At 38.1% G+C, this 15,218-nt stretch overlaps 2 protein-coding genes across 5 annotated transcripts in view; both read right to left on the reverse strand.

Moving 5' to 3' along the window:
* Positions 1–412: 412 nt before the first annotated feature.
* Positions 413–5,402, reverse strand: ankrd46b (ankyrin repeat domain 46b). Of its 2 annotated transcripts, none has more exons than XM_046850750.1 (4): positions 5,307–5,402; positions 3,344–3,686; positions 2,536–2,694; positions 413–1,775 (listed from the first exon to the last, which is right to left on the reverse strand). In XM_046850750.1, exons 2-4 carry the CDS (start codon positions 3,652–3,654, stop codon positions 1,559–1,561), a joined length of 687 nt encoding a protein of 228 aa, XP_046706706.1. In that variant the 5' UTR covers positions 3,655–3,686; positions 5,307–5,402; the 3' UTR covers positions 413–1,558. The 2 variants fall into 2 exon arrangements, with proteins under 2 accessions (XP_046706706.1, XP_046706707.1); XM_046850751.1 differs by lacking the exon at positions 5,307–5,402 and adding an exon at positions 4,918–5,040.
* A 2,732-nt stretch (positions 5,403–8,134) lies between these two features.
* Positions 8,135–15,218, reverse strand: part of col4a6 (collagen, type IV, alpha 6) — a 73,169-nt gene continuing 66,085 nt past the window's right edge. For all 3 annotated transcript variants that reach the window (XM_046851606.1, XM_046851605.1, XM_046851604.1), the window contains 10 exons: positions 13,680–13,751; positions 13,461–13,580; positions 13,098–13,214; positions 12,754–12,915; positions 12,479–12,577; positions 12,204–12,350; positions 11,183–11,299; positions 10,710–10,901; positions 10,231–10,517; positions 8,135–9,673 (listed from right to left, as the gene is read on the reverse strand). In XM_046851606.1, the coding sequence (XP_046707562.1) occupies positions 9,413–9,673; positions 10,231–10,517; positions 10,710–10,901; positions 11,183–11,299; positions 12,204–12,350; positions 12,479–12,577; positions 12,754–12,915; positions 13,098–13,214; positions 13,461–13,580; positions 13,680–13,751 (1,574 nt within the window). In that variant the 3' untranslated portion in view covers positions 8,135–9,412. The remainder of the gene's footprint in view (positions 9,674–10,230; positions 10,518–10,709; positions 10,902–11,182; positions 11,300–12,203; positions 12,351–12,478; positions 12,578–12,753; positions 12,916–13,097; positions 13,215–13,460; positions 13,581–13,679; positions 13,752–15,218) is intronic.

Consider the following 15,218-nt stretch of genomic DNA (forward strand, 5'->3'; position numbering starts at 1 on the left):
ATTGACGGTAAGCATTTGGGCTCAGCTCACAAATAAGAACCGTTTTTTGGGGGGGCAAAATTAATTTTTATTATTTATTTAATACCGGCAAACTTTTGGGATTTTTTTGGTTTGTATCTCAGTGTCAAAATATGACTATAATTGTTGTATAAAATCAGGCATTTTATTTGCTGCCTTGCTGATTATAATTACTTAAATAAACATTAAAACACAAATGAATCTTTGTTATCTAAGTAACTAAAATCAGCAAGGCAGCAAATAAAATAAGGATCTGTGTGGCGAGGTTGTTATTAAGTATTATAGCTGCTGTCTGCTCCATTTATATCATTTTTAATGCATTTCCTTTAAAATATAAATACATAAATAAAAAGCATATCTTATACAAGCGGCTCACATAAGGGAGACTCACACATGAGTATCTTAAATTTAATAGTTCACCATAAGGAAAGCTTCCAAAATGAAACAACAGTGAGTGCTGTTAAACACATTCAAAATATTTACAAGTATCCAAAGGATAAGTAAACAATACGCAGAGCCTTCATTAATACACTGATTCATTTTACAGTTGGTCAAATGCTGCTGTAGCAACACAGTCTATTAATCTATAATAATAAACAATAATAATATTCACCATCATCATCATCATCATCATCATCAAAACCACTATAAAGAGAAAAATGCCACATTTGCTTCTGCATTCTTGAAATATCAGGTTTTGTTGTAGACATTGCTAAACATGTTGTTCCTCCAATGTAATTCCAGGTAACTGAGAAAAAAACCCAAACATTAAAAATAAGAAAAAAAATAAATGCTTGTACAGACTATGATAATGGACATGACAGCATCTAACAGAGGCATGCTGCACTAATTTACATTCTAAGGAGACATCTGTGATCATAAGTGCCCTTAAGTCATCAATGATCAATTATTAAAATTTTTCCTGGTCCCTTTTCATTTGTCACTGATTTTTTTCCTATTTTACACATGTATAAAGAAGCTGAATGATGAATAATGGGAAAAGAAGAAAAAGGGAACAGACCCTTTTTGGTTTCATATAACAATCACAACATACTGACAAAACAGAATGAAAACCAGTAGAAGGTATCAAGTCTGAGTTAATGACAAGATCAAATTTGATAAGACAAATAAAAGTATAACAACTTATAACTACATTCTGATCATCTATACGACTATACAACAAATGTTTGAAAGACAAACAATAAATAAATTCAATTGCAGTATAAATAAACTCCTAAAGCTTGTCGTAAATGAATAATAATATAAAGAAATGAAAATGTACATTCATTCGAAGTAGGGCATCATTCTGTAACGCTGCTAATAGCACACCATAACAACAACTTCTGTCTCATAATGTTTCTCCACATGCTTTAAATACTTCATGTTTTTAAGACCTGTCAAGATACGCCTTTAATTCAGTTTCACACAGAATTCGAGTTACTTAAGAGCTAATTTGGATGAAGAAAATCATTGAATTGTATAAAACACAGCTTTGTTGGATCTGAGACTAGATTTAAAGCCGAGTGCATGTGTGGTCTTTTTAGTGGACCAGCTCCAGCTGGCTGGCAGAGAAGGGCAAAACCCCACTCACATAGTAAGCAATGCCCAGAGAAAGCAGAGCGATGATCACTAAAAGCAGGAGAACCCTCCAGAAACCCAGATCCTCCACAAACTCCTGCCAGGTCGAGCGAAAACTGGACAGTACACCCTCACTGTTCTGCAGATTGGGGTTCAGCAGTGAGTGGCTCTCCATCGCACTAGGAACAAAAAATTTAGGGCAATTAAATGTAAGTAAACTGAAACATTAGATCAGTGGTCTCCAACCTTTTTTGCACCAGGACCGCTTTAATGTCAGACAATATTTTCACGCACCGGCCTTTAAGGTGTAGCGGATAAATACAACAAAATATAATGATACCACCAGCATAAAAAACTGTATTTTCTAAACATAATAAACGTTAATCAACTGTGTTGTTTTTTGTTCATTTTGCCGGCTTGGGGGTTTGAATTTAGCGGTAATGTATTATGTGTTAGCGGCCGGAGCAGCCCCTTTAAGAAGGTAGTGGATGGAGGTAAGACATGTGACTGAGACATCATGACATGCATCAAGAGTGAGTCATAGACAGTTGGGCGGAGAGAATCCGGTAATTTCCCAAAATAGAACATCGTTCAGAATCAGATAATAAATAAAATGGAAATAATGTGTTATGTAGTCTTTCTGTGCGGCCCGGTACCAATTGACCCACGGACCGGTGTTGGTCTGCGGCCCGGGGGGTGGGGACCACTGCATTAGATCATTACAATATCCAAAGGATACTCACCGACTTCCTGTATCAGCATACAAAATCAAATCCCAGCTCTGAAATCATTTTTTAGGTTTCTTACTTACGTATTCTCATCAGTGAGCCTGCTATGTGTACTGTGCATAAATATACACCTGGGGCAGATTTAACAAAACTTTAAATGGGCTTCAATATGAGATAAAAGTGAGGACAGCTGGAGTCTCTTCCTGCTCACCTCTCACTCTCGGCCATCTGCATGGTCTCTAGTTTGGAATGAGTGCCTCTGTTGAAGCCCTTCACCTCCTGTTCCTCCAAACCCTCCAGCAGCCGAATGGCATCTTTATTCACGCCTCGCCGCTTGGCCAGCACCAGAGGAGTCGAGCCATTATGATTACTGATTAAACACAAACAACACACAGCCGACTTTCAGGATGCATCTTATACAAAAAATTATTAGAAATAAGTGTGCACAAAGTTGAGTTTCTGATTTTAAGATTTTGAGAGTCCACACAGAGCACAAAGCCATTGTTATATATATGATGATTAAATACACAACAAGAGACGCAGGCTTTTCCCCAATTTTTCATTCTGGTTGTTCCTTACCAATCGAATGTAACTCATATAGCTACAAATGGCTTGTAGTAATGGCTCGCTTTCACCACGAACCCGTTTCTCTGGTATTTCATTTTGCTTGTTTAGTAGTCAAGACACAGATCAGGGAGGCGGCCAAATTATGAGCCATCTTAATCTCAATTCTTTCAACGCACTGGAATATTGTCTCCGTTTCACAATGCACCACAAAAAACAGGAACCAGCTTTACTCACTATGTACACTTACTGTAATTTTACTGATAGGGAGCTTAGAAGCTGACCAAGGCTTAAATACAGCTTAAATTAAAGGCTTAAATTAAATACGTTTCTAAACTTGCTGTCATTAGAAAAAAAACACATGGCATTCATTCAATATTAAGTAACTATCCAGCAATTCCTTAGCGATATATTTAATGCTTAGACCACTCTGAAATTATCTTAAAATATCTCACCAGATGTCTATCTTGAGGCCATTAGACACGAGGAACTGGATGGTGTCAACATGTCCACACAGATGCAGTGCAGTATTTCCTTGATAATCAGTGGCGAGCAGATCTGCTCCAAATTTGTGCAGGAAGCGGCAGATTTCCACATTGCCTCGTGCTGCTGCTAGGTGAAGGCCGGTGCGACCACGGTTGTCACGGATGTTTGGATCACAGCCTGTCTCCAGAAGCCGTCTGGCGAATGCTAAGTCTCCATCAATGCAGGCCTGCAGTAACGGCACGCTTGTCTGCGACGTGTCATTGATGAAGACATATGACATGTCCGAGAGGGTCTCTGAATATTCCAGCGTACCTAAAAAGCAGAAAAAAAAAAACTTTCACTTTTTAGAACCTAACCACGCATATATATCAAAGTGAAGTACAGTAGATACAGCATTTTAGGAGCTGAAGTGTCGGTTTTATCTTGTGCATAATATCTTCCAATCTAAATAAACACAATGTGTGTTTATAACAGGCACCTGCAACCAGACACATGCAGTTTACACACATGTTCTTATTTCAAAGGCAAGTAATACTAATAACTGTATTATATTAGTAGATAAAACTCAGAAATGCAGCACATTTCACAAAATGTTATTAGAAGATCTAAACACAGACTAAACGCACACCACATATCAGGATAAGACTTCAGCATTTTTAAAACGTCAACAATCAAGGACACAAAATTACGCATGTGATGTACATGCACGGTTTTCATAAACACGAGGTTAAAACAAGCAGGGGCATGTTAGAGATGGTATTTTTTTTACAGGAAAGCATGCAACCTCGACCCTTTCTGTAGTGAAAATTGTACTTTCTTTCAATCAATCACAATCACTTACCATTTTCATCACAATCTTTTAACAAAAAATCTTATAACTGAAAAACAGAACTTTTAAATAACAGATTGTCCTCTGAAAATAACAACATGCAGCCATTATTGTCTAAACAACTGGCAACAAAAGTAAGTACACCCTAAGTGAACAAAACTGTGTCCAAAGTGTCAATATTTTGTGTGAGCACCACTGTTTTCCAGCGCTGCCTCAATCCGCCTGTGCATGAAATTCACCAGAACATTGAACATCACATCAACACACTTAACACTTTGTAGTAAAGAGTTATAATCAGACAATAATCAGGTTTCTTCATCTTCGCAGTCTCAGAGTCTTTCCTTGTCACTGTCACGTCTGACTTTGGTAGGACCAAAACCTGAACCATTTATGAAGCTGCTTTGGTACAATGTTAAAACAATCATTCGACATGGTACAGTGGATACAAAGAAACAAAGCAAAACACTATAAACCTCATTACATACAGCTTGTGGTCAGAATCTGTGATCCTCATCTCTACCTTTGGCTCCTTAAACTATTGAGTTATTTGATTTACACTAGGAATGAGATCCGTCTGGGTGTTTATTATCAGTCCTCCCCCGTTTGAAAACTGTTAGTGGACGGAAAGTCAGAGAACTACGACATTTTCTAAACGTCATAAACCCAATGAGTGCGTAAACAAAGAATAATGAAGAGACAAACACACGACTTTACCTGCACTGCGGCATCATCGCACTGACTTTCTGCAATACTGTTTAAAAACACTGGGTATCAATTTCCTTTTGAATGCACACTCTGGCAGTGTCCTGCCCCGCCTTATACACACTATAATAACCACTCATCCATCAGCACAGTGTACAGCACAATAACACCACCGAGCAAAGCACACACACACACACCAGTGTAGAAACCATTCACATTAACATATCCGTACATACACATCCCATCACATTTACACCAGTTCATCTGACGCAGCTTAAATAACATACACATAAATAATAATAAAAAATAAAATTAATGCAAATATTAAATCAACACTATATAATATTAAAATTGCCCTTTCCTGTGTTAGACCAAGTTCTTTTCCCATATATATATTTTACCTGTTTGTAAGTGCCAAATCAGTTGAGAAAAAATGTTATTTCCACAGAGGGATTGTTGTTTGTATTGATGCTGAAGACGCTGCAATATCTGTAAGGTTTGCGACTAAAGCGCCACACCGCCATCTACAGCCCTGGAGGCTTTAAACTCAAAATGAGTCCGTTAAAATACATTCATTCATTCATCCATCCATCGCTCCATTCACCTATCTATCTATCTATCTATCTATCTATCTATCTATCTATCTATCTATCTATCTATCTATCTATCTATCTATCTATCTATCTATCTATCAACAGTGAGGAAAATAAGTATTTGAACACTCTGCTATTTTGTAAGTTCTCCCACTTAGAAATCATGGAGGTGCATGTCCACTGTGAGAGACATGAACTAAAAAAAATAATCCAGAAATCACAATGTATGATTTTTTAACTATTTATTTGTATGATACAGCTGCAAATTATTTGAACACAGTATTTGAACACCTGAGAAAGTCAATGTTAATATTTGGTACAGTAGCCTTTGTTTGCAATTACAGAGGTCAAACGTTTTCTGTAGTTTTTTACCAGGTTTGCACACACTGCAGGAGGGATTTTGGCCCACTCCTCCACACAGATCTTCTCTAGATCAGTCAGGTTTCTGGCCTGTCGCTGAGAAACACAGAGTTTGAGCTCCCTCCAAAGATTCTCTATTGGGTTTAGGTCTGGAGACTGGCTAGGCCACGCCAGAACCTTGATATGCTTCTTACAGAGCCACTCCTTGGTTATCCTGGCTGTGTGCTTCGGGTCATTGTCATGTTGGAAGACCCAGCCTCGACCCATCTTCAATGCTCTAACTGAGGGAAGGAGGTTGTTTCCCAAAATTTCTATTTTGGTCTCATCTGACCACATGACTTTCTCCCATGACTCCTCTGGATCATCCAAATGGTCATTGGCAAACTTAAGACGTGCCTGGACATGTGCTGGTTTAAGCAGGGGAACCTTCCGTGCCATGCATGATTTCAAACCATGATGTCTTAGTGTATTACCAACAGTAACGGTGGTCCCAGCTCTTTTCAGGTCATTGACCAGCTCCTCCCATGTAGTTCTGGGCTGATTTCTCACCTTCCTTAGGATCATTGAGACCCCACGAGGTGAGATCTTGCATGGAGCCCCAGTCCGAGGGAGATTGACAGTCATGTTTAGCTTCTTCCATTTTCTAATAATTGCTCCAACAGTGGACCTTTTTTCACCAAGCTGCTTGGCAATTTCCCCGTAGCCCTTTCCAGCCTGGTGGAGGTGTACAATTTTGTCTCTAGTGTCTTTGGACAGCTCTTTAGTCTTGGCCATGATAGTAGTTGGATTCTTACTGATTGTATGGGGTGGACAGGTGTCTTTATGCAGCTAACGACCTCAAACAGGTGCATCTAATTTAGGATAATAAATGTAGTGGAGGTGGACATTTTAAAGGCAGACTAACAGGTCTTTGTGGGTCAGAATTCTAGCTGATAGACAGGTGTTCAAATATTTATTTGCAGCTGTATCATACAAATAAATTGTTTAAAAACCATATATTGTGATTTTTGGATTTTTATTTAGATTATGTCTGTCACAGTGGACATGCACCTACGATGACAATTTCAGACCCCTCCATGATTCCTAAGTGGGAGAACTTGCAAAATAGCAGGGTGTTCAAATACTTATTTTCCTCACTCTATCTATCTATCTATCTATCTATCTATCTATCTATCTATCTATCTATCTATCTATCTATCTATCTATCTATCTATCTATCTATCTATCTATCTATCTTCAGTAGTTGCTTACCCTGGGAACACTGGACTTTTCTCTGGTGACGGGATTTCAGTAAATTTTGATTTGTATAACACAATCACAAAGCAGTTTTACAGAAATAAAAAAAATATATACATTTCAAATTCATAGATGATTCCCTATAAGTTTGGAAGGTTGGGGGTTCAAGCTCTGGTATTGCCAAGCTGCCACCCTTAACCTTCTTTGCTCCAGGGGCACCATATCATGGCTGATCCTTGTATTGTATTGATGCTGAAGAGGCTGCAAATAAAGGTTAATCTATTCTATATATTCCTAATCAAGCCACTGGTGACAAACTTCCTGAGAGGATTTAAGGAAAAAATACAGGGTCCATACTTAAAAGAGAACCTAATTTTGGTCACAAACAAATTTTCATTCATTATAGTTTTATGATTTTATTGAGGTTTTATTCACTGATGGGGACCATTAGGGAAATTATAGCCCTGAGTCATTGTAGCAGCTGTTTATATGAATACCAAAATTTCAAATTCATTTTCATTGTTTAAGCCTCTGTAGTAATCTCATGTATCTTTAAGCTGTTCATGCAAAGCCATTTCCAACACCAGTGAGTAGTTTCTCATTTATGAAACCTCTATCCAGAAGAACAACGGGAAGTAGCAGGCAGGTCCGGAGAGCAAAAGAGGGCAGGATAAATGGGAATAAGATGCCATAGAGACTAATTCTGCAGGTGAGAAGTGGAAGTGACCGAAAGATCTACACTTGTACAAGTAGAGCAATTTTAAGGGAAAATCAAAGACCTGGTGCTGCTCTCTATTTGCAGTTGTGTGCTAGAGCTCTAGTTATTGTTCAAAACATGTGCCAACTGATATGCGAGAAAAAGCATCCAAATTCTGCAGGTGCTCAACTTGATTGTTAGTTAGCAGATCATATGTTAAGCTATACACCTTGTTAAGTCTTTTAGTCAAATGTTGAACTCTCACACAAAAACAAACTTTATTAAAACTTTTATAAAAACTTTATTAAAGGTCTGTAATGTTATAAATGACAAGTCAGTGGGGTCAATTCTTATAATTTATTTTTTAACAATTCATTTAATAGGGAGCAGAATTATACATTGAAAAAGCTTTGGTTAAAAAAACAGAACAATAAGATAACAAGAATTTCTGCACCAAAACTAATACTGAAAAATCAGCTTTGTGACAAACTCAAATTTATGTATGGGAAAATGTATTCATGTAACTCAGTGTAAGGAAAAATACAAATACTGGTAAAATATACACATCAGGATATATATGACTTTATAAACCATCCTAAATGTACAAATTATACACATTTTTGCAATTTACTACATGGATTCTTTCCTACCAAAGGATGAAACTACAATTTAACGTTTTACAGAAAACCATTGAAAACCATGCTGAAAACTCAAGGCTACCAAAGAGAGCTTAAGAGGCAAATGAATATAGTGGTTATATATTTACCTATCTCTTTAAGAGACTTTGCAAACACACTGTAGTAACACTAAGGGACAAACATCTCCAGGTCCTGTAGTTGAAGTTTTGGATGTGGAAAGCAGTGAATATGTGCAGCTGAAAGGCTCCTTGTTGGTAACATTGTAGTAAAGGTGACATGGAAATAAGGTGACATATAAGCATGCAAATTATATAGAGCAGGAAGTCAATTATTTAGTGTTAGAATATATGAGCCTTTTTTTATAATGAGATATTTGGCGCGGCAATTGTCAAAGTGGAATGTTCATTTTCTACAGTTGCTAATACTCATATTTTTTACGCAGATATTCAATTCAGTGCAATACTTTAAGGGTACATGTCAGAAGATTATAATTTATAAGTGTTAACTACAAACCGTAGCCTTTGCCCACTTTACCTAATCACAAACAAGCAATATATTATAGTTTGTTCCATATCTCAAAGAATTCCCACCCAAACATGTCATTGTTGAATCACACTAGAAGTTTTTGCTTGTGTTATAAAAGGCCTACAGTCTTACATTAATGTTTCAGTGCTTCCCATTGGGGATTTGGGACACACTCTCCGAGGTAGCCATGAATATGTAAGACAAACTTTGACTAGTTAAAATAAAAATAAAAAACATTGCAGTTTCTCGTAGCACCAATGATGATAAATGAAATAAGAGAAAAAAAAAACGTTTTACTTGGAACCGCTTGCTGCTTTAACCATGGATTTGTAGAAGGCTTCAACAAGTACCATGAGTCTCATATAGTCAGTCAGTGGGTCAGAGAATATTTGTGTTCTCATTTCTTGTTCTCTATTCTTTGTTAAAAGTTCCCTCTCCCGTCCTGGAGTGTGCGCTGGCTACAAGATTTTCATGCAGACTTGGCAACGGCTGATGCGGCCACGGTACTGAACTCCCTTCAGGGTCTCTGATTCAGGACTTTGTGTAAACTGCCTCTCCGGTTGCACAGTGGTTAGCCAGAAGCTATGCTTGTTGTTGAAGAAGAAGCAGGTGCCCCGAGCTCCATTGCATTCGATAAAAGGTGTTGCACGGAAGTCTTCCAAACACGAGCCTGGAGAAACCAGTGACTGTCCACCTCCCTCAGCCCCTGCAGCCGTGTGCTGATTAGAGGAGAAACAGCAAGTTACCATACAACCAACACAGAAAAAAAAAGAAAGGCTTCTCTACAGCAACTCGTACAATAGGAAAATAACAACTGTGAGAATTATTGGAAGTGAATTTGAGCTGTGTCTGTGATGAAGAGATTAAATTATGATGAGATATGTTTAAAATGATAGATTTGAAATCAAGTATCTTCTAAGAAGGTACATTTTTTCTTTATTATGTAGTGGATAAAAGTTTACAGATTTATTAATCCAATGTATTAATGTAATCTCATGGCTAACCCAATTATAATATACCCAATTACCCAAAAATATATAATTCCTGTCAGTTAGTTAGAGACAGGACTCTTGCTGGCCAGAAGACTGGAGTTTTTTCATATATACATTGCCATTGTACAATACAATACAACATTCTCATACTGAAATCTGCAAGCATGCCAAAAACTTTTTTTTTATTCTGAAAATTCACAAACATTTTAGGTTTTAGGAGGAGAACAAGAGAAACAGTATGTTTCAGTATCTATTATGAAACTATGTATTAGTGTTTGTCTCACCATAAGGAAGGAGTAACCAATCCACAGGCTCCTCCACCCCTGTGGACAGGGGGGGATAGTAATATCTTGACTGTGGACAGCCACAGCTTGAGATAAAGCTTCACACACTGAACAACGGCTGATGTATTGTATAATCTGCTCATTGGCCACAGGCATCATGGGAATTGGTGCTGATGTAGAGAGCCAGTAGGACTTGTCATTGCGACTGGCATAATAACAGAGCTCATTGCTTGTGCAGTAAAGAAAGGGAATAGTATTGAAACGAGGTAGACATGAGCCAGCCAATCCTGTAAAATCAGAAAAAAGTTATAAAGAGAAAACAGAGAATGGGAGGCCATTGAAAGAAAAAGAAAAATTTAAAGAATGATAAAAGCTAATATCACCTTTCTACTAGTATTTGGCTTTTTGTACAAAAATGTCCATGTTTACTGATATTATTATACACTGTACTAAATCACTAATGTCTTGAAGTGTCTTACCTAGGTCTTGGTTATGGGCTTTCTCTTGTCCTTCTACATAAAGCAAGCTGTATCCATCCCACAGTTTGTCCATGCCCTGGGGGCACATCGGCACCTGGCTGGACTGACTGTGCTTTACTAGAGTGTAGCCAATCCCGATGGCACGTCCAGGCAAACCTGGAAGACCTGGTTTTCCCTGCCTACCAGGAATACCTAACAATGAGAAAAAGTAAATCAAAGGCTGCAGAAAAAAAAGCTATTTAAGCTTCATCCCCAAATCTGGGAATCAAGGCTTACAGTATATAAGCAAAAATTATAAAAATAGTTGACTGCTTATGATTAATACCTGATGATGTTTGCTCGTACTGCATCATGAATAAACAGTACATTCCCAAACAGTAGGTTCCAATTTCAAACAAAATCGCCTTTCTCACACTGCTCTCAGGCCTGGTTAAAAAATAAATAAATATATAAATAAAAAACATTCAACTCACCTTTGTCCCCAGCAGGTCCCTGATATCCTGGAATTCCATGGTCTCCAATAGGTCCTGAAGGTCCAGATGGACCAAGGCGACCAGGTTTGCCCATCGGTCCAAACTTTCCTTTGGGACCTTCAGGTTGTAAACAAAAAGACATGTAGTGTACAAATGAAACACAGTGAACTAAAACCAAAGTGCAAGTTTTTTGTTCAGAAAAGATGACAAATTCACAAATGTGTAATAAATAACTGTTTGTCATACAATCCAGATTCAAAAAAAAGTTGGTAACACTGTGTAAAATATAAAAAAAAACCAGAGTGCAATGATTTTCTAATATTTTATATACAATTAAAATGTAGAATACATATACAATGTTTAAACTGAAGAAATATATATTCAAGAACAAATAAGGTAATTTAGAATTTAAATTTTGAATGGCTGCAACATGTCCAAACAAAATTGGGATGGTGCAACAAAAATCTGAAAAAAGTGTTATTAAAATTAAGCGGTTGGAGAAACATTTAGCAACTAATTAGGTTTATTGACAACAGGTCAATTAACCTAATTGGGTATAAATAGTGTATAGTAGACAGGCAAAGTCTCTCATAAGTAAAGATGGGCAGAGCTTCACCAATGTCTATACAAATTGTAGAACAATTTCAGAATAATGCTCCTCAACATCAATTTGCAAAACAGTTAAATATCTCATCATTTACAGTACATAATATCATCAGAAGTTTCAAAAACCTGAAGAAATCTCTACACAAGAGACAAGGGCAAAAATCAATATTGGATGCCTGTGATCTCTGTGCCCTCAGGTGGCACTGCATTTAAAATGAAAAATACAACAAAGGACACCCAGAACTGTTTTATTTACATTTTACACAGTGTCCCTGTTGTTCTACAACACAAATTCCAACTTTTTTGGAATTTGGGTGGTAGAAAAAATATGATGTATTGTTTTGACCATAACTAATTATTACAATGTTCTGGATATGAATAATTAAAATTTGATTAACTGTAATGTGCATCTCACCTGGGCGTCCAGGAAAACCAGGTTGGCCTGATGATCCGGTATAACCAGTAAGGCCAGGGGCTCCATGTGGACCCTGAGGCCCAGCTGGCACGTCCGGTATTGGGGCTAAAATAATAGTTCCTGGAAGGCCTTTGCTACCAGTTTCACCTGAAAAAAAGATATAGAGTTCATGAAATGAGTGTTAACTTTAAAGTAGAATATGTTTTATAGATTCACTGGACTATAATCTCAAATGCTTGCTTTTCGCCATTAAAGAAATGTGTTTATTTACTGACCAATAACTCCTTTTGATCCCTTGCTACCATATTTTCCCTGATCTCCAGGGAAGCCTGGACGTCCTGTTAGACCACTAACTCCAGGGTCTCCTCTCACTCCTGAAGTAGACGGAAAAATATTTGGTATAATAAATTTAATTGACTTTCAGATCATGTAAAAATGCATAGGTACTTTTTTTGAAGATTGCGTAACAGAATAAATATACACCCCATGAAGCCATAAAGCTAGTACTACAGTATATTGATTGGTAATGTTATAAAGTCTGCACATATACCTTTGAATCCTGGGTTGCCATGTCGTCCCTGTTGTCCTGGCAATCCAGGGTCTCCACGGTTCCCAGGGATTCCAGGTAATCCAGGAAATCCAGGATTTCCTCTGTCACCCTGCTGTGTTCCAGGACCAGCTGGACCAGGAGGACCAGGGGGGCCAGTACGACCTATTAAAAAAAAAAATTATAATAAAAAAGACATGATATAGCTGTTTCACTGAAAGCTCACTTAGACAGGGAGACATATATTAAAGCACTGTCATCAAAAAGGCATGTAAATAACTTTTTGGTCTCTTTGCTTCTTGTGAAAAATTATTTTAATGAAATGGACAGTCACTAAAAAGTCTTACCTTTTTCACCATCTAGTCCAGGAAGACCAGCATCTCCTGGTGGACCAAGAATAGCAGAAGTGGATGGAGCCCCACGAGGACCTTGAGGACCTGGGAACCCTGGCTGTCCAGGGTAACCTAACAAAGACAAAAATAATAGGATCAAGATATTGGGACAAATACTGCCACATAAAGATGTAAAAACTGTACAAGTATGTCTGGACCTTGAAATGTGCATTTTAATAATTGCATGTCATACTGTGAATGGTTATTTACATTGTTATGTTTGAATTTCAGTCATTGCATTTTATGCGCTTTGTGCTGCCAAGAAAAAAAAATGACCGTATTTAACAGAGCTGTTTATAATTTCTATTATTTTCTTACCAGTGTCTCCTCTGGCTCCCTTTATTCCTGGAGATCCTGGTGCTCCGGGCAGCGATGAGCCTCTCTCTCCCTTTAGTCCATTTAATCCGGGCCCACCAGGCTGACCACCCTCTATTGCACCTGCATACAAATTTAACTGTGTTACTTTGAGATGGGCTACCACTGGGTGGCTGCTGTGTGGAGCAATTTAAAATACAGAAAGCATCAATAGTATTTTACCAGGTAATCCCGGTTGACCTTTGGGACCTGAAAGTCCATAGAGTCCATCTAAACCAGGGGATCCAGGTAAACCTATAAATAAATTAGGAACAAACATTTGCAGTTACTAGAATTGTAAAGCAATTATGTTAAGTTGCAGTAAATAGTATAAGAAGTGACTTAACTACCTTTGGGTATTTTAGAATTATTCTAAAAATTTTATATGATTAGAAAAGCCATCTTTGGAGGTATGGAAGTCAGTAAAGAAATACATGACGTATAAAAACAACATATCTACTGTATAGCAAACATGACATTCTGGCTGTAACTGTGGCAGAAAAGTTTGCCAGTGACATCAAGAGCACCAATTTCCTCTGTGTTTACCTGGTGGAGAGCCTTACCTGGTTCATAAACACCAGCTGCATAGTCAAGAAAGCCCAGCAGCTTCTTTTTACCCATCCTCACAACTCTCTCTTCCAGACTATTCAAAACATCCTGAACAACCGCATTACTGCCTAGTTTGGGAATTGTGCCATCTCAGATCGCCCTGCAGTGGTTAGTGAGGACAGCTGAGAACATTTTTAGTGGTCTAATATTCCTTCATTATTTACACCACAAACAACATCCACAATGCTACTAGCATTTAAACTGACCACTCACACTTCACACACCTGCTCATGCCTCCTGGAATAAGTTACAAAAGCATATGGGCCCTCACAACCAAACTGTATAACCGTTTCTTCCCCAAACCATTTACTTGTCTATACAAAGATACACTGATATACACTGATACACTCACTTCCAATCAAATTAACACCTTATTTGGTACTTTGCACAAAAACTACTGCTAAATCACCAAATATTTACATTTAAAGTATTTACAGGGCACCTGGAAAGTATTCACAGTGCTTCACTTTTTCCACATTTGGTTATATTACAGCTTTTCTTTACATAAGGGAGATGTGCAGACCTGCAGTAACTACAGGGGAATTAAGTTGATCAGTCACACCATGAAGTTATGGGAGAGAGTAGTGGAAGCCAGGTTGAGAGAAAAGGTGACCATCTGTGAGCAGCAGTATGGTTTCATGCCGAGGAAGAGGACCACAGATGCCTTATTTGCTTTGAGAATGTTGATAGAAAAGTATAGAGAAGGACAGAAGGATTTAGAGAAAGCGTACAACAGGGTGCCAAGAGAGGAGTTGTGGTATTGTATGAGAAAAGTCAGGTGTGTCAGAGAAGTATGTGAGGGTGGTGCAGGACATGTATGAGGACAGTGTGACAGCAGTGAAGTGTGCAGTAGGAACGACAGACTGGTTCAAGGTGAAGGTTGGATTGCATCAAGGGTCGGCCTTGAGCCCTTTCCTGTTTGCAGTGGTGATGGACAGGTTGACGGACGAGGTCAGACAGGAGTCTCCATGGACTATGATGTTTGCGGTTGATATTGTGATTTGTGTTGAGAGTAGTGAGCAGGTTGAGAAGAGCCTGGAGAGGTGGAGGTACACGTTGGAGAGAAGGGGAATGAAAGTCAGTAGGAGAAAGACAGAGTACATGTGCATAAAT

Source organism: Silurus meridionalis, chromosome 6, assembly GCF_014805685.1.
Source record: "Silurus meridionalis isolate SWU-2019-XX chromosome 6, ASM1480568v1, whole genome shotgun sequence".
Taxonomy (NCBI): Eukaryota; Metazoa; Chordata; class Actinopteri; order Siluriformes; family Siluridae; genus Silurus; species Silurus meridionalis.

Bases quoted from the DNA above. Each gene is read 5' to 3' on its own strand.
- ankrd46b (XM_046850750.1), bottom strand. From the start codon at position 3,654: ATGTCATATGTCTTCATCAATGACACGTCGCAGACAAGCGTGCCGTTA. The intron at 2,695-3,343 runs GTGAGATATTTT...GTGTTTAATCAG, and splicing joins GGCCTCAAGATAGACATCTG to TAATCATAATGGCTCGACTC. The intron at 1,776-2,535 runs GTGAGCAGGAAG...TTTTGTTCCTAG, and splicing joins CAGATGGCCGAGAGTGAGAG to TGCGATGGAGAGCCACTCAC.